The 26,511-nt window shown below is 38.4% G+C and overlaps 2 protein-coding genes across 5 annotated transcripts in view; both read right to left on the reverse strand.

Moving 5' to 3' along the window:
- Nucleotides 1-1,716: 1,716 nt before the first annotated feature.
- LOC102461675 (serum amyloid A protein-like) lies at nt 1,717-3,910 on the reverse strand. Its single transcript, NM_001286929.1, is given in 4 exon segments — nt 1,717-1,935; nt 2,604-2,742; nt 3,409-3,527; nt 3,866-3,910. Coding segments are annotated over 3 exon segments (384 nt in total). The 5' UTR covers nt 3,512-3,527; nt 3,866-3,910; the 3' UTR covers nt 1,717-1,793.
- A 5,505-nt stretch (nt 3,911-9,415) lies between these two features.
- HPS5 (HPS5 biogenesis of lysosomal organelles complex 2 subunit 2) overlaps nt 9,416-26,511 on the reverse strand; it is a 43,869-nt gene continuing 26,773 nt past the window's right edge. For all 4 annotated transcript variants that reach the window (XM_075928107.2, XM_075928105.2, XM_075928106.2 and 1 more), the window contains exons 13-23: nt 24,122-24,245; nt 21,085-21,234; nt 20,201-20,275; nt 19,142-19,761; nt 17,573-17,693; nt 17,137-17,292; nt 16,629-16,748; nt 15,848-15,961; nt 13,597-13,703; nt 12,600-12,885; nt 9,416-11,717 (exon numbers count right to left, since the gene is read on the reverse strand). In XM_075928107.2, coding sequence (XP_075784222.2) covers nt 11,657-11,717; nt 12,600-12,885; nt 13,597-13,703; nt 15,848-15,961; nt 16,629-16,748; nt 17,137-17,292; nt 17,573-17,693; nt 19,142-19,761; nt 20,201-20,275; nt 21,085-21,234; nt 24,122-24,245 — 1,934 coding nt within the window. In that variant the 3' untranslated portion in view covers nt 9,416-11,656. The remainder of the gene's footprint in view (nt 11,718-12,599; nt 12,886-13,596; nt 13,704-15,847; nt 15,962-16,628; nt 16,749-17,136; nt 17,293-17,572; nt 17,694-19,141; nt 19,762-20,200; nt 20,276-21,084; nt 21,235-24,121; nt 24,246-26,511) is intronic.

The following is a 26,511-nucleotide window of genomic DNA, read 5'->3' on the forward strand; positions in this document are numbered from 1 at the left end:
ACCTCTGCTTCCCCACAGCGCTCCTCCACAGACACACAGCACCTCCGGTACCCCACAGCGCTCCCTGCAGCCCCCCCCAGACACACAACGCCTCTGCCGCCCGACAGCGCCCCTTGAGGTCACCTACAGACAACTCCTCAGCCACCCCACAGCACCCCCTCAGCCCGGCCACATCCAGACACCCACTCCAACCCACCTAATTTTTTGAGGTGTAGGAAAGAACAGATCAGTTAAAGTAATTAACCTACTGATGTTATTCCATGCTATTCCAGCATCCCTGTAACCATCCTTCCACAAGGGTTAAGAGATTTTTGGAATAGGGCTTTATTTTGAAATTTTGTGTTGTGTTGCGGAAATACTATGCTGCTCCCGTTCAGGCAAAAGTCTTTTTCCGAAACACTTTTGCGCAAAAGGGCTAGTGTAGACAGCAGAGATTTGTTTTCCGCAAAAAAACCCCGATCGTGAAAATGGCGATCGGGGTTATTTTGCAGAAAAGTTCATCTAGATTGGCAGGACGCTTTTCTGCAAAAATCTAGACGTGATTTTCCAAAAATGCATTTAACGGAAAACTTTTCCGTTAAAAGCATTTCCGGAAAATAATGCCAGTGTAGACGTAGCCAAACAGAAGTGGAAAACAGTTGTGAAACAGAACATTTTAAACTATTACTAAAGGGAAGAATGGGACATGTGCTGGGAGAATCTCTGTGAGTTCAAATTGCAGAGTTCCAAAGGTTTCAAGTGGAGTGGGTTTGATCACCTATGAAGTAGACAGCAAACACAGACCCTCCGCTTCACACAAGTACCAAAAACGACAGAGAAATAAAGCTGGAGGAAATCTAAGCGAATCTGTGTTGAGGCCCATATCTTAGATCAGTGGTCCCCAAACATTTTACTTTATCCCTCCCCTATTACTTCTGTTCATACCCACAAACCGCATATTCATTTTGATATGGTGTTGTTTCTCCTTTCCTTTTCTTTCTTTTTAATTTCAAGTTATGAGCATTGATCCTTTTGAATCCTCCTACGCTTCCAAGTTTTTATTGATGTACATCAACTAGTCCTGTACTTAGTTCTGCCCTGCCTGTCACTAGCTATTTTCACTCACTCTTGCTCTCACACAATGGGAGCTATGCCTATAATCCAGCCTTTCTAGCCTGACCTCTGATGGAACAGAGATTATACCTATCTGACGACAATATGGCTACGTCTACACTGGCCCCTTTTTCGAAAGGGGCATGCTAATTTTCCTTCGAAGTAGGAATAAGAGATCCTCCGGAATAGGGCTTTATTCCGGAGGATCGGGCCAGTCTAGACGCTTTTTTCCGGCTTTTCCCCAAGCCGGAAAAAAGCGGCGGACATCTTTATTTAATTCCCGCGGGGGATATTTAAATCCCCCGCGGATTTCCCTATTCCGAAGTTTAAAATTAGCATGCCCCTTTCGAAAAAGGGGCCAGTGTAGACATAGCCTATATGTTTAAAACACAAACATTATTACTGCTCATTAAAATGAAACCGGGTTCCCAACCCCATGAAAAATACTGGCCAGTACCCACTGCTTCAAAGGAAAAGGCAAGAAATCGAGTTATGGATAAGAATTAAATAATCTGGAATTTTCTTCCACACCTGGTGCAATTAAGGGTTTCCTTTTCCTCTGACTCACCAAGATAATGTCGTATATTGTTTTATTATCTCTTCTCATGTAACCGAGAGCGTCAGAATTTTAAGATTTTATTTATTGTGGGTTCTTTGCACAGTTGGTACAATAGAACTACTGTTAACTATTATGGGCTGCATTAGTATTTCGAGGGAAGGCCCTTTGGTCTGTAGCGGTTTGGGTCTCCTCCATTTCTACCCCAGGCATTTGCCTCCTGGTCTTGACGGGTGTCTTCTGCTCCTCTGCCACTAATGCCACCCTGCCAACCTTCCCTGGCATCACTGGAAAGAGGAAAAAAGATTATCTTAGACAGTTTTTAATTAAATCACAATAACTAAATTATTTACTTTTCTTCCTCACCACCAGTTTAATCCCTACATTTCTATAAAACTGAGGACACACAAAAACACCACCAAAAGATATTAGCTCATATTCCTTCTCACTCACTCTCTCTCATACACACACCTCTACCTTAACCTGTCTCTGAATAGCAGAGGTCATACCAGAAGTGCAGTAGTTCAAAAGCCTTCCCATTACTTGCCTCCATTAAGTTTTACCCACCCGTCATAAGCACCTTTGTATCATCACCATCATGTTCAACAGCAACATTCACAAACAATCCTCATTAAATGACCTTATGATCATTGTGTCCGTGCATGAAATAGCAAGGGCAACAAATACTGGTTCTGAAAGAGAGGTTTTGCAGCTTTTTAAATTTTAAAAGCCCTGTGGTGTAAACATGGGCCTCCCTATACACAGTGAAGTGATCTATATAACAGTTGGTCAGCTCAGAAACTGTCTTCATATTTACCCAATTCAGATGCTAAATAAAAAGGTAGTTGCTTCAAACAGGATAACAACTATTTATGAATTGCAGTGTACTTCATAGGTCTTGGATTACACAGGTCTCTACTGACTTTTAACTCATAATCCAAGTAGAATCAATTACCTTATAACTTTTGCTGCCAATGCACCACCAGGTCCTCTTTGGGCAGCATCATAATTCCCACGAGCATGGAAATATTTGTCTGCATTTTTATAGTTTGCCTCCCGCATGTCATCGTAAGCACGCCACATATCCCCGGCACCTGGACAAGAGAGAGAGGATTACAGGGGACTGTAAGTATAAAATCTGTGAGGTTATTCCATGCACCTGCCTCTGAGGTAGCTAAGCACCATTCTAGTCACTTCATAATGATAACTTCAAGTACAGTGATTCCAGAGAAGCCAGAAAGTCTCCTCTATACCCCTGAGCAAACACTAGAGTTTTTGGTTCAGTGGAAGATCTGAGAAGTCCCCAAAAGATGGTTTAGTTTCAAACCAATGCAGAATTGTTAGGGTTTCCCGCATCAAAATGAAAAACATAAAAAATGTTCAGGTTGACTTGAATAGACATTTCTGCAGCAAAATGTAAGAATTGTTCATTGTGAAAATTATTAGTTGTGACGTGTTTTTTCAACAAAAACGATTTGCCAAATTTCACCTAAATTTATGGGCACTACTAAAACTTTTTGCAAATTATATTTTTTAATGAATTTGGTATCCCCTCCCCAAAAATTTTCCCCAGCTTTCCTTGGCACACACGACTCCTATTACAAATACAGGGATTTGCAGCCATGTATGTTATTTTATTAACTGTAGATTGCAACACATGACATCTTTGGAGGAGGATATGAAAGAGAACTGCATCATCCTGCTGCACATAAGTTTTGAGGACACTTCTGAAGAAGAACATACAGTTAGTAAAAGCATACCTCGATAAGCATCCCTTATGAATGCTCCAGCATTAGTGAACCAGTTCTGGGCACTGACACACAGTACCAGAGACAGTAACAGCATGCAGTTGCAGAACTTCATTCTTCACTTATTTAGGCTGTAATATAGGAAAAGTAGGTGTCAGAAAACCAGGCCATATTTTAAAGACTCCAGCCATAATGCTCATTGCTCTTATAAATACTGTGGAACAGCTACATGTATCAAAAGGATCACACGCAATTCTGAAGCATTACCAAAGTGATCGTTTTTACACAGAAAAAATTAAATCCCCTCTGCAATCACAGCACCAGGCAGGGAGACAACACATAAATCTAGAAGTTTGAATTTCCGCTTAACAGTTTTACACCATAAACAGCTCTTGTTCGAAGACAGAAACAGAATTAAAACAAGGCAAAGTGGTACAAATATGAAATTTCCTCTTACAACCAAACTTACCACTGCTGTACTGCATAGTCCCTGAAATGCAGAGTTCTGATGGATTCTCAAAAGGAAAAATGGTCCAGTATTTATTGGAGGCTTTATCTTAGAGAGCAAACAGGAAATAATTTACATAAACCTGCTAACTTCAAATTGAGCAACTTTTTGCTTGTTGACTGCAAATAGACATTGCTTCTGCTGGGAATTCCTCTAGAGACTTCCTACTTTGATTTGGTCAATGCCTGCCTTGTCCATTCAATTACAGCATTTAACTACTGCCCACTGTGATGAAATATCCATCACTTACTGGAAGTTGCAAGGCAGTCACTTTCTGACTTGCTTAACATGTCTTTAAATTAGTAAAATGAGCAATATTTTGTATCAGATTTTTAGATAGAAGTTTTTAGTAATTATTTTGTATGTACCATACATGCCAAACCAGTTTTACCCTTCCCCAAAAGAGATGCCATAAAGTAGCTGGAAAAGCATTTGCCATCAGCTTGCTAGGGCATGAATTGTCTTTTCATTTTGTTCATACAGTGCCTCATCCACGGGTTCTACTCCATGAATTTGGGTCCAAGAGGCTATGGCAATAGAAACAAATAAAACATAATTACTGACCAGAAATGAGATGCCATCTTTGCAAAAATTTTCTTTATTTCCCTTTTTCATTTTTGAATTTTGAAAAATATCAACTGGCTTTTATTACCACCATTATGAATTTTAAAGGGAGATTATAGTTTGTTTGAATAGCAGTTCACTTACTGAGTAACTTTGTAGTCAATATCTGTGCCATAAGATATATGAAGTTAAATGTAAAGAGTTTAAAAAATCTTTTAATTCAAATACTACCAGTGGATTGGAATTATCAGTTCTATCAGTAATTCAGCTGACTTTGTAAAGTGAGTTTTCATTTCTAATAAATCACAGTCTTATTTCAATTGTTATTCATATGGAGTAGATGCAGTTTACATTTTTGTATCATTGCATGGGAGATCATATGAAATACTCCTATTGATTCTAATTGGAGAGATGAAGGTAAATACCTAATTCAGGTCAGACATTGACCTCGAGTTTGTAAACAAAAAAGCAGCTCTTGTAAATGTTCAGCGTGGTTCTTATGGGAATGGAATCTGAATAAAGTCATTATGATTGGGAAGATATTGTGAAATAGTCCTAACTCAGTCCTGTGCACTAGCCCAAAACAATTCTAGGACTTTTAAGGACAACAGAGTATAACTGTGTTGTCCTTACTTAATCCCATTGAACAATCTGGCTTTGAGGCGTCTCTCAGTAAACTTTCTCTGTAGAATCTCTTCCCTGAAGATATCAAATTTTCTTCCTGCATTTTTAGAGAAATAATTTGATCTTAACACATATTTATGACCAATTTACTTCCCTCCTGGCCATTCTGTAATTTGGGATTCTATGTAAAGCTCACATGTGATTTTTCAGAAATGGAAACTTAATACATCACAGAATTAACACAATAGGACACGTGACGGAAAACAAATTACGTTCATAATCCACCACCTCTTTCGTAACTTCTCACATTGGATGGAAAGTTAACTGAGTCCAGGTCTGCACTAACGGAGGAGGTTTGCTTAAGATATGCAACTCCAGCTACGAGAATGATGTAGCTGGAGTTGACACACTTCAAGACAAATTTCTCCAGCATCCCCACAATGGGAGGTCGATGAGAGAAACTCTCCTGTCGACTTCCCTTACTCCTCGTGAGTGCGAGGAGTACAGGAGTCAATGGGGATGCCTTTAGCATTTGATTTAACAGGTACTTACTAGACGCTCTAAGTCAAATGCTCGAAGATCAACCTCTGGTGCATCGATCCTGTGGTAATCATAGACAAGCCCTGAATTATTCTAAAGAATAATCATTCCCGTGCTGAAATAATTCATTCATATGTTGTCCAAGCTTTAAAACCTGAACTGAAATTTTACAAGTTTGGTCTTCACCCCAAAGGTAAACAATTCATTTTTTAAAAAGAATCTCACCTTATGTTTAAACATTGATAGGTATGATTTTAGGCTCTTTTTAACTAGTTTCCTAAGGAAAGAAAAGGTGTGCTGCTGTGACTAAACTTCACCAGACATTATGCCTTAGGGCCTGCCAGTAGTATGAAGCAGGATGGTTGTAATATACAATTTCATGCACAGAGCCCCTTAAAATTCCTCAGTGTTAAAACTTCATTTGTTCCATGTATAAAGTTGTTAATTTAGTAAAGTGCATAATTCAGTGAAACATGCTTGTCCTACAGAATATATTTAATTTTAAAAGCTTAAAAAAATACCATAAATTTCTAAATTTAAATTCACAAAGGCAAAAATAATATTGCACAAGTGCTTGCATTACAATGTATGTAGTTGTGTTGTTAAAAACATTCTTAAATACTGAAACGCAAAATATTTTTACAACTTTGTAAGAGGAAAAGAGGGAGTGAAGGCCTTATTTACTGTACATCTTAGGTATAAACTGTTTTCACAAATTACATGTGCGACTTTTGGATTCTATAGTCTTGTGTGTGTGTGTGTGTGTGTCCAAAGCCATCTGAAAAAATAATGTAATATACTTTTAGTAAAAGTTTGAACAAATAACTGAGGGCTGTATAGTGCTGCACACATGCACAGAAGTAGTGTTAAGGTTGTTTATTCAACTGTAACTTTGGCATTTCCTCACTTCAGCATGTTTCAAAGAGTGGAAGGTTTATAAATGGAGCTTTATAAATGGTGTTTGTGCAGGGAACACACTTGATAATGACATCCCATGCATTAGCTGCAGGCTGCATGAGACCCAGGCATGTGTATAGTCTATTTCATCCACAGCTCTCCAAGGGTTTTACGTATCAAGTAAGTATCTTCAGTTTCTCTTCCTGTAAGCTGAGGCACAGAGAAGCAATAGACCAAAGACCGTAACCCTCACTGGTTACCCAATTTTACTGATTCTCTGGAAGGTTTTCTTATCTGTTGAGCCTACATGGCCTCACAAAGGGTATCCAAGAGACTAAGCTTATTGTGTAAACTTGGAAGTCGGCTTGGGCATTCTAGTAGACAGATGGGTCATGCTCCCCATACGCTTTATGAAAAATGGCTTATGAGTATTAGAATGCATAGCTCAAAGATGCTTTATGCAAAATAGATCATGTGATGTCAATTTAAATATTGTAATCCACTGAATCTGTAAATCCTATTTTTGTGCATGTATCATTCTTGGGTGTAAAGTTAGAAATATGTGGTGTGCATCTGTTTATAGTTCTAAATGTACTAATAAGGGCCATTACCGTTGCTCCAGAAACTTAACTCCATACTCAAATCAACACCTGTGAATAGTCTTGTCATATAAGCCCAAACTGTGGTTGGTCTCAGAAATACATGTGGCTAGATCATCTGATGCCAAAACCCATTTTGTACTTTTTATTTTTCCACTTGAGTTGAGGAAAGTTTGAACTGAACACAAAGAATTCCTGTGTTGGGAACATAAGAGGGGAAAACAAACAATGGGGGCAGTTTCCAGACACCAGGGTTGTGTCTAGACTGGCCAGTTTTTCCAGAAAAACTTGCCAGCTGTCTACACTGGCCGCTTGAATTTCCGCAAAAGCACTGACTTCCTACTGTAAGAAATCAGTGCTTTTTGCGGAAATACTATGCTGCTCCCGTTCGGGCAAAAGTCCCTTTTGCACAAACGGGCCAGTGTAGACAGCTCAGATTTGTTTTCTGCAAAAAAGCCCCGATCGTGAAAATGGTGATCAGGGATTTTTTGTGGAAAAGCGCGTCTAGATTGGCCACGGACGCTTTTCCGCAAAAAGTGCTTTTGCGGAAAATCGTCCATGCCAATCTAGACGCTCTGTTCCGAAAATGCTTTTAAGAGAAAACTTTTCCGTTAAAAGCATTTCCGGAAAATCATGCTAGTCTAGACGTAGCCCAGGAGACCACCCCCCTCTTACTACCTACGTTGTCTGCTAGAACATCTAAGTGTGCATCTACATAGCAGGGCTTAACTCGAAATAAGCTACACAAATTGAGCTATGTCAGTTGTGTAATTATTTCAAAATTGGGAGTGTCTAAACAGTACTTATTTCGAAATACAGCACTCTTCCTCCAACTTCCCTTATTCCTCGTACAGTGAGGATTACAGGAGTCGGAGGAAGAAGTCCTCTATCTTGACATTATTTTGAAATAATGTTGTGGTGTAGGCATACCCTAAGACTGGGGAATGAGTCCAAGCTAGGAAGTTGTTTAGCTCATCAGAGACATTTAGAGCAACTGCTTAGGGTAAGCATTTGCATGAAATAAGTTTCTTAGTAGATTAAGATTAGTTGCAATTTTCTATTTTAATTTAGTAATTTATTTTGATGTTTTCACTTGCACCCCCGTCAATCCTACCTCTTGTACTTTTGTTTAAAATCCTTTTACCACCAAGTCCAGTGTAAATAACTGTTAGCTGGGGGTGGGTTGTGTAACCACTTTACATACCTCTCTTGCATCGATAAAAGAGGGCTTATCTGACCTTATGAACTTTCTCTGTGAACTTTTGCACAGAGAAGAATAGATTTGGGGGTTTGGTTCCTTTGGGGGGTTGTTCTCTGTGTGCTGAGCCTTTATAGCCGAGCCCTCCTAGAGTTGAACTGCTTCAGCATTTGTTGTTCAGCAGGATAGTTACCTTAACTCTGTATCTTTTCTGAGGGAGATCAGACTTCTGGTCCAGCAGGACGGGGAGGTGGGGAGCCCCAGAGAACTAGAAGGCGGGCATCAGTGGCATGGTCAGCACACTGGGGGACAAGCCTAAGAGGACTTCTGTGATTCAACTCTGCACAAGATGATTAGGGTGCCTCACGAGGAAAGGTACAGTTTAAGTCACACTGCAAGGAAGGCTTTTCAATTAGCCCAGCAGAGGATAGCCAGGCATCAGAATAAAGTCGGCAGAGTGTTACCACAGTTAAACCCATAACTGCTCTTGGATATGTCCATCAAAAAGATGGACACCATAACTGCTCTGTTTGTGAAACACCAGATTTAATAAAATCTGATTATGGCTAAAATAGAAATCAAAGTGTTAGCATGTCTCCTAGAATCTTAAGAACAATATGCATCGAATTTACCTAGAGAGGAATCCAGATGTTTTTACTGGATACAGAGTGGCTGGTGATTTTTCTAAGAGAGGGGATATAGCGTTCTGGTTCTTTTACAAATAGTATTTGATAGCTGAGCTTTTTTCTATTTTTTTTTTTGTCTGTTAAATAGTTTAAAAAGTAACTTAATTTAGGTATTGTTGCAACTTGATCTCTTGGTGTTTGACCATCATACGTTAATTCTTGTTGAGACTTGCCACCCCCCCATATTCAGACAATCTTACTTGCTATTATGCCAAGTGACAGGATTTCACAAAGCATTAACCAAAAAGGTTAAACAAGTGTTAAATGGGGCATAATGTATCTGGGAGACAGACTTTCCTTTCTCGTGCTTGCAATGTGCAACTGCTGAATTTCCTAGGATGAAGTCACAATGTGTCTCTCACAGCTTCATATTGGATATATATAGAATAGGGAAATCAAGAGCAAGTCAGAAACACTTTTTTTTTTTATTGAAATCTCTTAAAATTAGTTGAAACCATGAATACAAAGTCCAATTTAGGTGCAATAAACTTAAAAAAACTGTTGTAAAACTGGTTAATGTGGACAGTGTTAGGCAAAATGAAATACAAGCTCTTTGGAAAAAACTTGATTGCAAAAGTCAGCATTGTTAACTGTGCGTACAAGAACAACAAGGTTTTAAAATAAAGGTTATCGTGTATACAAAGCTTTCAGCTGTTTTCCGTGTCATTTGTCCTCCAACCAAAAGAGATTTCACTAGACTTGTGTCAGAAAGCACTAGTTATGAATTTTCCTGAGACAGATGATTCCTGTGCTTATAAAAGTCTTTACTTCTTTGAAGTGCTGCATAAAACTGAGCTTAATTAATCCTAAAACCCATATGAGGTAGTAGTATTCATTTCATAGGTTGGGAAACAGACACAAAGAGTGATTTGTTCTAAGCTTTATGATGTATGAGTACTAAAGTTATGACAATTAAGGAGTACTTCACTTCCAGTTCGTTGCTCCTATGGTAAATAAGAGTATAGTGTGCCTGAGCGTGTAGACAGGCACATGTGCGTTTGTTTCCAAACTTCAGTTAACAATCTAAACCCCAAGTAAAACTGAAGCTGAACAGGACATTTTGTTGGCTTTTTGCAGATAAGAACCTGAAGTTACGAAATAGCTTCCACTGCACATATTTTTGTAGACTTTATTCCCAATCCAGAAGAGCTATGAAATCCTCCACCAAAAGGAAATGACTTTCTAAAGATTGAGCCAGTGAAGTTACCCATCCATCTGCCATTTTATATATCATACCAAACGTGTCAGATGAAAGTTACGTTGATTAAAAATCATTAATTTTTAAATAAAAATCATTAGTTTGGAATGCAGCAAAAATGGAGGAAAAAACTATATACATAAAATATTTGAAGGCTTTTATTTTAAAGGGATACTGTCAAATTTACTCACAAAATATTGGCATAGGGAAAAAGACAAAATTATCAAGGGAGTTAGTTCTTTGGGACCATTACTGAGACATTACAGCATTACTCTAGTGTCTGAGGCCCCAAAATTGAAGTGGGCTAAAACCAAAAGTAAATCTCACTGTATTTTTACTATTCAAGCACTAGGAAGTTCAGAGTACAAGGAATAGGTGTAAAATAAGTTTTTGCAAATGATTAAGTAAAATTGGGTGTTATAAATCTTCAGTTTTAATAGTCTAAGGTTAATCCTGAAAGGTAAAGGCTTTCTTAAAAACCATGATTTTTAACTTGACAGTCTCCCTTTAAAGATACATTAGTATTAATCAGCTTTTTAAAAGGCAGTTTTAGATAAAAAGTTATGCAGTTACATCATTTCTACCAAAAAGCAGTAACAAAATATTGTCTTCTACATGGATCTAAACAAATGATCTTACCAATCATCTGAAGATGACCACATGACAGATTTGTGCAATTTAGGAATGCTGTGTTGACACATTTTTTCAGTAGTCTTAAATTAGCATTTTGAAGAGATAATGCAAATTTCAGTATATAATTAATACAACATAACATTATTTTACATAGATCTTATAGATAAAAATGTTGCTACTTAAAGAAATAGATCAAAAGAGTAGATAGTCTGTACAATTAAGGGAAAATCCGCATTCTTGCATGTGTTCTCTGCAGCTATTTGCAAAAGCAGATGTCAGGAGGGATAATGTGAATGTTTGGCAAAGGGGTCTGCTATGCTTGCAATATACACAGAATTAATCATCATAAAGATTACATCTTGACCAACCTACACAAGTTCCTAAAGACAAAACCCAATATCTTAAATGATTTTTAATTAATCAAATTATTCATCTGAATAATTTAATGTTCAAAGGACTGTACCTTTAACTGTTTTAATTCATACAGAGTTACTGGCAAATTCATTCAGCCCTTTTAATTTGTATTGTAATCCCTCTTCCCCCCCAAGTTTGTCAGACACTTGTGGTCTTGAAATACTCCAATGTTTATGCTGAAATCAATCTAACAATTTCTAAAACCTGTTTTAAAGGATTTAAGACGAACTGTGGAAGAAAACCCTATTTAGGTGCTATTTTCATGCTGTATGTCTGAATACATTATTTTGTCGCCAAGAGTTTGTTTCTTTAGAAGGTTTCTTTATAAAGCTTAAGAGGCACTTTACATGTAGAATATGCACAATACACAACTTCATTTCAATGGCTCCTGGATATTTCCTATGCCTGCTGAGACCAGAGAAAACGGTCACACCTTTCCAGCATGGACTGTATCAGGGCTCTACAAACGAAAAAGGGGGGGGGGAGAAGAGAGGAAAAATCAAACCTACTACTTACTTAAATTGCTGCAGGTTACTAACATTTACATTTTAAACTGGCTGTTGCAGTGAAGTAGGATTCGGATTCAGAGAAGGCCCTATAATTCCACTCCCCCTCTCCCCCCCCCCCCCACACCTTTGAAGATTTTCACTAACCTGAATGAAGAGCATGAGTGACAAACCATAAAAAGTAGAAAAGAGATAACAGGGCTTGTTTCATTAAAAGCTAGTATTTAGGGCTTGCTAGATTCTAGGCCTATGCTCTTGCTTTTAATTACCCCTGAATATTGACATCACAAGAGATTTCAAAAGGACCTTCTCAAGTGACATCTTCTAGAACTTAATTCCAAAGAGTCTGATATTTTTCCACGTACGAGCTTTTTAAATGAATTAAACAGCATATCTGTGGGTGAACTATGTTGACATCATCTGCAGTGCAAGTAAATGCCTGAATTCCACCTACTGTAATGTCTCATCACACTATTCTAGTGCTTATGAAGCAGTTATCAGAGCACCATACAGGTAAGATGCTGCTGAACTCTTCAGCTGTAGACATGTGAATTTCGTTTTTGATCCTCATTTTGAAGGAAATATTAATTTTGAGTGTATTTTTGTTAATACATTTTTAAAGCTACATGCCTCAAATATATCCCTTTTACATTGGGCATAGAAGAATTTTTAGGTAGCTTTTACCATGCTGTAACACTGTATAAACTCTTGGTGGTTAAGTCTGAAATGATTTGACTATTTTTTTTTTAATATAATGAAAAACCAAACTCTGACTTAAAATGACACGAAGTAAAGTATTGATACATGTTCTCTACACGCACACCTACATGTCTTACCTTTGCCTTTTTTCAGCAATTCTCAGTATTTCACAGATCTTGGTAAATCTCTCGGACAATTCAGCTGTCAAACCACACTCCTGCAGTATTGGCAAGGCACGATCTGGGCCTATTACCTTAGCCAACAGAAGAGCTATGTTTTCAACAGTAATGCAATTTGACCAGTTAGCGCTACCATTGGTGACAGCACTGCCATTCTGTGCACTATGATAGTGGAAATCTGTGCTGTGACTGTGAGCAAGGTGGAGAAGGAACTTCCATTCTTCCAAGGTCTCTGGAATCAAACCTAAATGCAAAATTAAATTACTGGCTATAGCTATCTGTGAGGGGAAAGCTTGTAGCATTTAAAAGAGGCTAGTTTTCTAGAATTAGTATTGTACATTAATCTCTTAGTTCAGTGGTTTAAAACGCATTTGATCTTTTGACAGTGACACAATATTTTCCAGTGTATAGTTGTTGGGACTTTTTTCATAGCCATTGCTGAGGTTCTGGATTAAACTAAGAGTCAAAGAATTCCTCTGTGTGTCTATTAAGGATATTATAGATTTTCCCTGGAATTCTGCTACCCGATATAGAAAGTTGCTCACTATTCACTAGAAAACTCACTAGAGTGTGCTGCTAGTGAATTAGCTGATTCTCCAAGGTAGTGGGCAACAAACATTCAGAGGGCAAGCTGGAGCCAAAAAATTTAATTAAAATGTTAAAAGATTTGAACCACTTGACAGAACGCTAGGATTTAAAAAACAAACAAAAAAACACTTTTGTTGGAAGACAAGTATTAAACTTCTGTGAGGAGAGTTTCTGATTTATACTCAGTATATTGTACAGCATAAATATAACTATGTGAAGTTACACAAGATGCCAAGTAATCTTGCTATACCCAAAAGACTTCATTCAACTCTGGACAAATGTTTTTCTATAGTTAATCAACAATCACTACATAGTCAATATAGACAAGGTCTTATACTGGTGAGCTCACATGTGAAGATTCACTAACCATGTTCTCCATCCAACAGATTCATATCATCCAAATGAACAATATTAGTAAAGGCTTCTATTCTTCTATCCAGTTCCAAACACACAGAGAGGTATCCAGGCCAGAAGCTAAAAGAAGAGATTAAAATTTTCCAGAATCAAATAAATGTTTATTCTAAACTAAAGCCACTGATAATGAAATACTGATTTACCAACTCTTCAGTAAGAGCAAATAACGCTAAATACTAAGAACACCCTGGCCATTTCAAAGTGGCAAAACACAGGCCATGCCATAAGTCCTGAGAACATTCAGATTACTGAGGCCTTTGGTCAAACAATGCCCTCAAAAAGTCATAAGTGCTCTTTGATAAATACACCTATGTGGTCTCGTTACAGTGAGTTTTTGTAAAAGATAGTGAGAAAGGGTCAAGTGGAAAACCACCATCATATGGAGGTAAGACCTGCATAGAGAAAAGAATGGAAGTCATTAGGGAAATATGTGGGAGTAGTTAGGAACAGAGGGAACATCTTTATGCATGCAAGAGGTCTATGAAGTCCAATAGATAAATTTCTCTCTACTAAAGCAGGTTACATAAGGGAAAGGCATTAGTGACCTGCATTGGGGTTATTTCTTTGCTCACGTTTCAGGTCAATAACATTTATTGAGTAATAAACAGGGCGTAACACAGGGGTGGACAATAATGTTTGATAGGGGGTCAATCCAAAACTTTAGTAAGTGGTCAAGGACCACACTTTTCTATTATATTAACAGATTAATAAATATATTATATTAGTGTGGGTCTGGGAAAGATTTGGTGCAGAAGAGAGCTCAGAGTAGGGGAATGGGGTGCAGGAGAGGGTTCGGGGTCTAGTGCAGGGGCTTGTGCTGTGACATGAGGCAAGAGGAGGTTGTAACTAGAGATGTAACAGTGTAGTCGATTAACTGATTAACCAATAAGCAAAAGCGTATAGGTTAATGCTATAGACTACACGCATCTCCCGCCCTCACCACCACACCATCATAATTTTTTTTAGCAGGTTGACCAGTAGCCTGTCTCAGACCTGGCTTGCGCCAGTCCAGGACCTACTTGCACCGCGGCTCTGCATTTAAAATGTTATTAGAAGATAGGCAGGTAGGCAGCCCAGCTCAGTTCCAGCTCATGCCCCGGTTCAGGAGCTCAGGCTCCCCCTTCGGACAGAGGCTGCTGTCACCCCTGTATCAGAGGCAGCAGCGGGGGTGACAGTCCACAAGGGGAGCTGGTTTTTAAACTGTCTCCCCTTGCCAACCAGCTCCTAACTGGCACCCCACACTGCGGATACAGAGGCTGCGGAGTAGCACGGGGCTCCTTGGGAGTGGGGCTGGAGTGCACTGGCTGCCAGTCCCGCCCCCGGGAACTATACAATAGTCGAGTAACCGATAAGAATTCATGAGGTTACACAATTATTTAATTAACCAATATTTAACATCCCTAGCTCTGACCTTTGGCAAGAGATGCAGAGGGTTAGGGTGTGATCTAGGGCAGGGAGTTGGGATGCGGTCAAGGGTAGGCTCTGGCCAGGAGGTGCTTCCCCTAGACAGCTCCCAGATAGCAACCCAGCGGGAACCTCAGAAAGGCTGCCTGCCTGTTGAGCCCCCATACATCACTCAAAGCGGCTAGCTGCTGGTGCTAGTGTGCATGTCTTGGCGAGATGTGTGCAACTGGGGGAAGAGGGGCTCCCTGAGCTGCCTGCACTTGTAAGCATGGCCCAGACAGCTCCTACTGGTCAGCTTTCATCCAACTGGAGCTGCATGGATTACAATGGGAACAAGGGCAGCGCACAGAATCACATAAGCTGGCTTCAGCAGCCTGCTGTTTACAGCAGTGTGGGAGATGTGGCAGGAAAGGCGCTACCTGAAGGTCTGTCTGGCTGTGGACACTGGCGGCCCAGAGGATCTTTGCAAGTCAGATATGGCCCATGGGCAATATTTTCTCTGCCCCGGCTTAACATGTAATGGTGTAGTTCGTGTTAAGCTATGACTATTGTTTCTTAGTTACAAAGAAAGGTAATACCACAGAGGTATGCTTCACACTGGCTATTTATAATCTATACATGATGACACTTTAAAATATATACTCATCCACAAAATACTTCATATAAATAGAGTTAACTGACAGACTGGCAGGAAACCTATTGGCTTTCATTTGTATACAGTATTCAGTGGGCCAAGATGCCGAATAAACTACATTTCAAGAAGAAGAATTTTTCAGTAAACTACCAAGTTTTCAACTTACCCATAAGATTTGCAGATATCAGCCATCCTCTCTTTTGTTACAAAATCAGCTGGGAGTTTAATTAGAAGCAAAATCAGTTGGCTATAGCCCCAGGTAAAGAAATGGGAACGTGGTCTGGGAAGACAGATTTATTCACAAGTTAAACGTTAACATTCTCCTGAGTTTATAAGAACTATTTTTATTATGAAGCCAAATAGGTGAACAGAATTATTTCATCTTTTACATGAAATGTTGACAATATTAATTAAAAACAGCATGGCCAACTACTTTCTTGATAGACTCACTTCAACTGAGATTTTCTTTTAGGCACAGATGCAATTAGAGAGGGACAGACAAAAAAGTTACTGTAGCCTTTTGGGATACCAGCATCAATGTTCAGAATCTATGCCCATGTGTATATTCCAGCTGAAACAGTAGGAAAATTTCACACACCTTAAAAAATGTGTTCTCCAGAAATACTCTGAAAATTATTCTTACAAAGTGGCAGCTTCTTAAGAGAGATATGTATTGATAATCATTACAGATCTTATTCCTAACTGGATTATGATGTTAGAAAAGTTGTTTAATCCTTTGGTTGCTGCTGTTGAACATCTTGAGGTATGGGAGGTAATATACTCTAGGGAAAAACTGAACCTACTGCAGAATTGCCAACGCACAACTATGCATCACTTACAGCTGTTGTTTAACTGAAGGTAGCCAGCTCCCCCATGGAACACAATACAAATCTGGACAACTGCATGTTTGCAGGGTGCAATTCAATATACATGATTTATTACCTTACCTAGGGTTTCCTTCAGAATCCACTGTATTTGTTCTTTGTGGAGCATCATGGGAAACAGCCAAACACAGCCAATCCAGTCGTAATGCTTCAGGTTGAAGAAGAGATCTAAGGAGGGATGACCTAAAAAAGTTTGAAAAACCATAGTGTTTAAATTGACCAAATATGGCAATATGATAAACATTTAAAAATTCCCCTTAATCTTCAGAAATATTACTGAATGCATCCATATTTGAGTTTTACATACTGAAGTGTTGCCCAACGCTAATTTGATAAAGTAAAGAAATGAAGCTGCTTTATAATGAAGCAACATGGGAAAAGACTGAATGCACAGAAATTAACTGGCAAAACAAAAATGTATTTCATGTTAAGTTCCTCTCTATTTTTAATATGCAGACAAAGCAGTGTTTAAATTTAAAAACCCACACAGGATGACAGCTAGTGTTTGTATTATATAAGTATTTCCCAACAAGAAAAAAAAGGAACGCAGCATACATGCAAGCCCCTTTACCTTTCATCTTCAGGCTTTGATTTAATGAGACTGTCTAAATATGCTAAAAAGTGGGCAGGGTGATGTCTACAAAGCTGCATGATGTCCGAGGGCAAGATTGATGGATAGAACTTGATCAAGGGCCTTACAGCTGTTTCCCCAAACTTTTCATAGAGCCTGTACAAACAAAACACATTATCTTTAATGCCAAACCACAGTAAGACTGCCACACTGATAAGAAAACAACTCTATATTTCAGAATTTTAATTCTTCTACCTGCATGTTTCAAGTTCCTCTGCTTGAACACTGCTAATACTAAAATTATCACCACAAAGTCTCACAACATTAAAGTGGTTAGTGGGAATACCAAACCAGAGCAAGATAAGACAAAGCAAACAGACAGCATGAATTTACCATATTAACCAACATGAAGAAAAGAAAATCGCACTCTACAGACCTTTGGGCATGTGCCAATAACAGAGGACTATCCCATGGCCCCAAGTCATTTAACAGTTTTAGTATTTTCAACATATCTCCATTTTTCATTGCCAAAATCACTGGACTAGCATGGGTCAATTCTGAAACACAAATCATTGCAAAACATTTTAAGGTTTTTTTTAAAATCAAAGCTATATTAGAAAATAATTAAGGACAGAAACATTTATTTTATTCTTCCACAGTCCCCATCATGGAACTTTATCTCTAGTCTTCAATGGTAGCAGGTGAGTAAGTCACACTTAAAACTGTGAGGTGTTTGGCTTCGACAGAATTACTACCAATGATGTTACAAGAAAATTAACATTATTAAATAGTTTTTAAGGAATTATTTTATAAAAAAAACTTCAAGATAGTTTTCCATGTTTCTTTTCCTTTAAAATATAAGGCAACTTACTTTCTTTTATATAAATTTACATAATCTGTATGGAATTTCAGAGCTTATGGCTTCATGTGTACAGAAAAGACCGCCCTGAATTTATTTTTAAAACCAACTGACTTAAATTCATGAAATACAAGTTCCACTTAAAGCTTAAGTTACCAATTAGGGACATTACTGAAGTCACTGAGAATTCTGTCGCTAAAATTATAGGAACCAAACTGGGCGCATAAGCTCTACCTTACAAAGCCTCACATCCTTAACAGTATGCATATAAGAAGTCACACTCACATCAACCCAGAGATGCAATTAATACTTTTCTAGTCTAAACTACACTCAAGCCAACATGGAACAGATTTCTGCATGCCCAGACATAGCCCTCCATTCAGCAAAACACTTAGGGTGTGTCTAGACTACATGGTTCCATTGATAAAGCCATGTAGTCTAGACACACCCCTAGGCATATGCTTCACTTCTGTGCTGAATCAGGATTCTATCAACTTGAAGCCCTGACTATAAAGGTTTTGCTTCAATTTTAAAAGTTGCATGTCATGGACCAAATTCTGTTCTCAATGACATACAAAAGCCCCATTCATTGGGACTGCAAGGCATAAGAAAGGACAGAAGGGACTTCTGAAGAAGAAAAGAATGTCTGAGGTGATCAACTGCATGCAAGGAATGTTTTTCCAGTCCAGCACTGAGCTTCGTGAATATGTTGCTGTCCAAACTTTGGAAACAACCTGAAATATCTGGGTATACTTGCACCCACTTTGCCAATGAGAATGTGACTCTCTTCCTAATTGTAGCTTTATGTTAAATAATTGAAATGACTTGATTTCCATAGCAACAATTTTTTTCAAATACTCTTTGAAAGTTCCATATTCTGTTTCAGCAGATGTTTCATATCATTACAGAGTTCAGCTAACTCAAGCTGCACTATTCACTTGTTCAGTAATGACATCAGTGTTAAACACTTAAAAAAAGAAGCATTTCTCCATTAGAAGTCAATGGTTCTTAACTTAATTTTGTTTATAAAATAACTACAGGTGATTCAGAAAAATGATGGATTTTAAACAAAATCTGTATTTAAGATAAAAACCTAAAAATTCAATTGGTTTAAAAGTAAAAACAAAAAGCCACCAGAGTCATTACCTTTCAATCCTTCAATGTAAGTTTCCCAAACACCGGGACTGTTCGCGTAATTGATTGTTATACATCGCTTCAGTCTTTTTAAATCCAAAAGAAAGAAATAGTCCTTTATAAACTGACAAGCCAGGACCCATGAGATTGTTAGCTGCAAATCTTGTTCGGAACTTTCTTTTGCATTCCCTTCCTTGCAAGCAAACACATTTAATTCAAAACATAAAGTTGTCAACTCTACTAGATCCTTTTGGATATCCTGTGCTATGAGACATGGAGGATACACTTGAAAAACATGGCCTGAGGCTCCCTTCGAGTCAGCGTCATTTTCATGTACTTCTCTGCCAAAATGAGCTTTGTTAGTTTGATCCTGTCCAGTATTTTCTTGCAAGACACCAGTGTGTCCTTTGCCTACATGATCTTCACTGTGCTGATCTGGTTCAGTATTTTCTTCTAAAATCTCACTCTGCTCTTCAGCAAGCACATTCTTATCTTTCTTAATGGATAAGCAGTCATCTGAAAAGGAAGGCTCTTTGAAACCAAATGTTTCTTCCAGACACAAAAACCACTCCTGCAAAACTTCTCTCAGGCACCGTGGTTCTAACAAAACCAGTGGATCTTGCAGTTTGTTTCTGTAAAGTGAAGTAGAAATGTGCTGAACTTGCTAGTCAGTAGTCAAGAGATGCCAGTGCTAATTTATTATACATATCAAGTAATCAACAAAACTGGTAGTATATTTCTAGACACTGGTCATACGGATGCTATTTTTCTGAATAGTTAGGACAGGAGGAAAGTCACTATATAATTTCTACAAGCATGCTTTTGTGGCTCTCACCTCCAAATGATTCGTGTAGCTTGGTAGGCAACTGCCTGAGTCTACCTCTAAGTCCGCTTATTCTTAGCAAAAGTCACAAGTTATATTTTTTTATTAAAAAAAGCCACTATTCACATAAGGATTTTCAGACAGCATTACACTGTATCTGGATATATTTGCACAGCATCATTTACTGCAGATATGTACAATAAAAGCTTTCTGCCAGGGTAAAATATAGCTCTATATTCTCTACTTACATAGCTTCTATTGTCGCTACCTTGAGATCACTTAGTCGGTCCTCTTCTTGAGGCTGGCTCTGTACTACTTCTACTCTGGAAAGAAATAGGAATACAAAATTGTGTCATCTAAAAATCGAAATGTGGATCTTTTTAAAACAGAGAAAGAGCATTAATTCTATTATGAGAAAAGCAGGGGTTATTTTTCATGAGAGAAAAAATGTGACTACAGTAATTATGGAGCAGCTGGACATGACAGCAGAAGAAAAAACTTCAGTGGCCTATTAACATAACCTTTTCCATTTTGTCAGACATTATCTATGATGGTTCCCAGATACCATTTGTAAGAAACTATTACAAATTCATAGCTTAAAATATTTCAATGATTTGCTGATTTAATTCCTGATAATTTACCTCTTATTCTTTATTCATATGACTAAGCCAGTACAGTTTTGTTTTCTTGTCTAAAACAACCCTGTTTTGAGGATGATAAAACTGCTTGTTCTTCTTTTCATTAGAAATAGGACATGGGCTTTAAAATTCACATGCACCAACAAGCCTGCTTAGGTAATCCCACAAGGGCAAAGAGGAAACTCAATTAGTTTCTCTTCCTCAACCATTCCAGAACCAGAAAGAAATGCTGTTAACATGTTGAACTATTAACATCCATTTTTAGAAGAGTTTGACACCTGAAATGACTCTGAGGGAGAAAACTGAGACAGGGAATAGAATAGGCCAGATGATTACATATAGGCTCTCTATATAGCCAGCTAAAAAAAACATGCACAGCAGAATCATGTTATTTTCTATTCTATTGAAATGAATGGGCTTGTTGTGGAAAACAGGAGATACTTGTCCTTTGGCAGCTGGCGCATTCAACTAATAAACTGTGAGCTTGAACTTACTCATTTTCATCTTCATCCTGGGAGCATGCTGCTGTACTAGCAGTCACTTCATGAGATTCCTCCTCTTTCATTTCCTGTTTCACTCTGACGTCAGGATTCATATGAAGGGTGCCAATCTTTTCAGTAGTTTTGCGTACAAAGCTGGAAACACTAAGTCGAGAATTCAAACAACTAAGACAGCAGTAGGGGGAGAGTTCATAACAAAAACAATAAATCTCATTCTTTCTAGTCAGCCTCTTACTTCAAAAATCTTTATTATCTAAAGGGGCAGGAAGAGAGGTTGGAGGCACTGGGAACCAGCAACTATCAGTCAGAACCTACCATGAAAAAAATACATGTTGCACTCAGTAGGAAACATCTCAGAACTTGTATGCTTTAGTCAAGTTTACTACTAACAAGACTTTCAGGGCCAATAGAGACCACAAATTAAAACACTGGACATTTGGTTTTGTACTGCTTGGTAGAGAGGATTTTACAATTATGCAAATGCTAAGATTTTTATTTGCAATGCAGAGCAGCTAATTCTTCTACGTTAAAACCTCTACAGTAGCATATGCACAAGAATTTTGTTAATTATCTTTTAATTTGTGCTATACTTACATTCTCAATGATGAAGATTTTTCAGGTAACATACAGTTAAGAAATTAAAGGGCATTCTAAAAGGTTCTGTTTCATTTATCCATCTCTAAACCCTTAAAAGGTTTCATTCTAAAGGAAGAAGGTTTACCTACATTGTAAAACTCTAACATACTAGTCCATAACATGCAAGAGTTCTTTATAAAACTGGAAATTAAAAAAAACAAAAAAACCCTCAAATTCCTGTACTTCAGCTCAGAACAGTGTTAGCAGTGCCAGAAAAATACCTGTTACCTACCTTCCCATACTACTGTACTTCAGAGTGTTTTGCACATGTCTATTCCAGTGCAGGTGCATGCACAGCTCATGCAAACGTTGGAAATTTTTTTCCTCAGCAGTACCCTTTGAAGCAACTCAAGCACCCTCTAACATCATGCAGTATTACATGTAGGTATGAGGGGAAGGAGCCACCCATGTACCTGCTCAGTTCCTTCTTCCCAAATAGGCTCGGATACAGATAGGAAGGAGCGTGTGGAGTGTACACATGCAACAGTTCACAGAACAATTCCAGACAGGTATCCATTTTTTCTTCTTCCAACAACAGCACATGTCCATTCCACCGTAAGTAAGTCAAAAGCAGAGATGAGCTCAGAGACTACCTGAATAGTTATGACGGAACAACCCATCCAAAACTGACATCTTTCTTCGACTTTTGGAAAATTACATAATGAGCAGCCAATGGAGAATGGATGCCTGAGTGGGCTGCTGTGCAAATGCTATCATTGAATGAGCCAAAACTGTAGGTAAGAAGTAGAATGACAGCTGGCAGCACAAACAAGCACAAGAGAGGATTTTATCCTGGATTTCTTAAGTGGAAACCGGCTGATCTTTCATCCTGTCTGCATATCATGACAAATAATTGTGTTTGGAGCGGACGGGTATGGTGCAGCCCAATTAAAAGGCTAATGCTCTCCTCACATCCAACCAATGACACCTCTGTACATATGTAGGCTTTGGGGGGAAAGTTGGCAAATAAATTGCCTACTTAATGTTGAAACTTGAAACCACCTTTGTCAAGAATTTTGGACAATCCTTATGGAAAACTGAATAAGGAGGCTCTGAATTCAACCACTCTCCTGGCTGAGGTTAACACAATCGAAAATGCCACTTCTTCAGAGAGAGAGAGGACTACTACCGAAAATCAAAATGTGATTCATAAAGAATCTAGAAACTGTAACCAAACCCTAGTCATACAGTATAACTAACTAAACAGACTATATACAAAGAGTGAGGGAAATAAGACAGGAAATGCTCCAACCATCATCACCGGGGGTGGGGGGAGGAGGGGAGGTAAGGAGGTCGGATGCAGATTTGTCCTGTTACTTTTGCAAGCAGTGGCACGTGATGGTAGCGAGTGCTTGCGATACCGATAGGAAAAGGATCTCTGACAAGTGTGTGAGGCACACACACCACTACAGTGGAATGGACACATGCAATCACTCAAAGTAGAACGCCTAAATTCTCTGATTAAACAGTTAACATTCAGCACTCAAAGAGCCCCTCCCAGTGGTGACACAGTATAACTCAAAAAGAACTTCCGTGCAAAAAGAAGAGGGAATGAGTTTAAACTAAGGATGTTAAATTTTTACTAACTAATTGAAAGTTGATGGGATTTCCATTGACTAGTCAATTAGTCGGCAAGAACTAGCATCCCCACTTCTTCCCCCCATCTTGCTGTCTCTTTCTGATAGAGGAAGCAAGGGGGGGGGGGGGAAGAAAGGGAGAGCAACTAGTCGATTAGTGTGTTGACTATCCAATAAGCTTTTGCTTATCATATAGACAACTAGTCGCCTACATCCCTAGTTTAAACCCAGTAGAATACTGATGTTAAGATAGTGTCAAAGGGAAATTGTTATAGACTACAAAATAAAAAAATACAATAGTTGATGCAAACCTTTAAACTGGTGTAACCAGAATGTAGCACATGAATACTTACGGATTTGATTTTCTGCCTGTGTAAAACTTAACATACCTGGTAACCAACTTCTTCCAAAAGGATAGAGCTTGGTATTTGGAAAGTGCAAAATGGAGGCACATATTTTGGTAATACATACCATCATTGAAATACCCAGCAGTTCCTTAAAATATTAAATAATCTAAGTACCAAAATGCTAAACCCCATAACCACAGTCAATACATTGAAAGTAAACATTAGCCACTAGATTATAGCATGTATTCTTAACCTCCATTTAAAACTCAAGAGTTAAATCCTTGCTTAACTGAAGTCACTGACAAGACTCCCATTGTCTTCAATGGGGTAAGAATTAAAATCAGATTTGATAGGAAAGTTAATCTTGTATATTTTATGTAACATTTTATCTTTAAGCAAACTATGCATAACAATGGTATTCAGGAAAAAAAAAGGAATGTAATGGATGAACAAATATCCTAGGATTTTTACCTTTCCTTGACAGCCTGGAGGGAGACCAGAGGAGAAGGTGAACGAAATGACAATGGGATACTGAATGGGAGAAAAGTCTCATTCCGATCAGTCTCAACCACCACAGAAGCATGAGATACGTTGTCTAACAAATGGAATTGAAATAATAAAATTATGAAAAATGAGTTGACAATGAAACATATAATTCAATCATGATTATGACCCATGCTTTCCTTTAATTGGGAAATTTTACTCTTCTGTGGCCTAAATTTTGTTTTCTTTTTTACTTGCAAGTTATGTAATGGATTTTTTTTATGAGAATGGGGACAGCATAGGATAGGGACTAGAATATACACACAGTTGTTGGGATCAAGGGCAATCTCAGCATTTCTTACTTTAGACCTAGTATGTATTTGTTCTATTTATCAAATAAAAGATCCAACAGATTAAGATGCAACTAACAAATCAATGGCAAGTAAGAGAACACTGAGTGGCTGACTATCTTCTGTACATGGATTGTTGGCCTAGCCTGAGGTTACATCTCCATGCTATTTTCACCAGGTAACCAAGATGGCTCCCAAAAAAAAAAGTTAACATGTCATATCAAAATGTAGTGATATTGCATGGACATTAGATTGCATTTAAATATACATGTCTGTGCAGAACAGCCATTACTAAGGTGTCAAAATGTAAGGAGGTATAAATGTGTAACTTTACCCAAACACTGTGGCTCTTCATATTGACTGAAGAAAATGAGTAACCAAAAGAGACCACCCCACACCTATACTGCTATTTTGTATACCAATAACTACCACGTGATTTGGTCCCTTTGTGATGCAGGCTGAGGAGGTCAAACTAAAACCTAGTTACAGCTAAAAGCACAGACAATAGCTTATAGGCAGCCTAGTGACATCTCTTATTTCAGAGTTTAGGAACAGTGGGGTGTTTGCATTTAAATCATATCCTAATACAAGAAAAAGACATGTACAAAGTGAATTTTTTTTTTAAAGTAAAATGATTATTTTGAGTAATGGCGACAATGCCCTTACTAGCCCCTCAAAACTAAAAGTTTCTCTCTCTTAAAAAGGAGCTGCACTACTCTTGTATCTGTGGTAAAGGGATTCTAGATAGTACCTAAGGGTATGTCTACACTACCACCCTAGCTCGAACTAGGGTGGTTAATGTAGTCATTCGAAGTTGCAAATGAAGCCCGGGATTTAAATATCCCGGGCTTCATTTGCATCTTGCCGGGCGCCGCCATTTTTAAATCCCCGTTAGTGCGGACTCCGTGCCCGGGGCCACACGCGGCATGGAGTAGGTAGTTCGAATTAGGCTTCCTCGACGAGTAACGGTAGTTCGAATTAGAAAGCCTAATTCGAACTACCTACTCCGTGCCGCGTGTAGCCGCGGGCACAGAGTCCGCACTAACGGGGATTTAAAAATGGCGGCGCCCGGCAAGATTCAAATGAAGCCCAGGATATTTAAATCCCGGCTTCATTTGCAACTTCGAATGACTACTTTAACCACCCTAGTTCGAGCTAGGGTGGTAGTGTAGACATACCCTAACATTCACAAATGGAGATCCTGTGTGGAAACAAACTTTTTGTTCACTAAGTAGAAAAGTACCAATTTCAAGACTAATTGCCATGTAGTGGGAAGAGAGAAAGCAATTACAATGCAGACTAGAAGGCAGCATTCATTAAAGTGTTTCTCTCAGGAAACTGTCTAAAGCAACAAATGAAGTTCATATGCACGAAGATGCAGAAGCATCTAGAACTATAATAGTTTGAAATAACTAGCCGCTTTGTGTTCATTAGCTGAGCAACAATAGGAAAAGCTCTAACTCCAAACATGTAAAACCAAGTCTCTTCACTTGAGAATTTGACTCTCTGAAATACATTAAGATGACAACTAAAAAAATAAAGAGGGGTGAACAAATCTCACAAAATGACAAGTGAAAAGTTTATGGCCACAAAGCATGCATTTATTAGCAGTACAAAACTACCTAAAGACAGATAAATAGTAGTCCTTAAACCTTCATTTTTTCCACATTTTCTTGCTTGACACATTGTGAGGAAGTCTATCAACCCCTTGGCAAAAAAAAGATGCATTACGAAATTATAGTTCCTAACACCAAACAGATTTCTTGAAAAGAGAGACTAAAGAAATTCTAACTTGTTTTCATAGACTTGGGTATAATCCACCTAGATTTTAGGAAAGAATGAGTCTATTGTCTCAGCTGCATGCTTCACTTTCCCTCTTGACTAATCAGAGCAGGATCAAGCCAAGATCAGGAAGAACAAAAGGGACACTCCCATTCTACAGGAGAGAGCAGGTTGGGTGTGTCTAGACTGCATGGTTTTGTGGATAAAAGTACATTTTTGTCGACAAAACTATACCTTTGTCTACAC

Source organism: Pelodiscus sinensis, chromosome 5 (genome assembly GCF_052426305.1).
Source record: "Pelodiscus sinensis isolate ZL-2025 chromosome 5, ASM5242630v1, whole genome shotgun sequence".
NCBI lineage: Eukaryota > Metazoa > Chordata > Testudines > Trionychidae > Pelodiscus > Pelodiscus sinensis.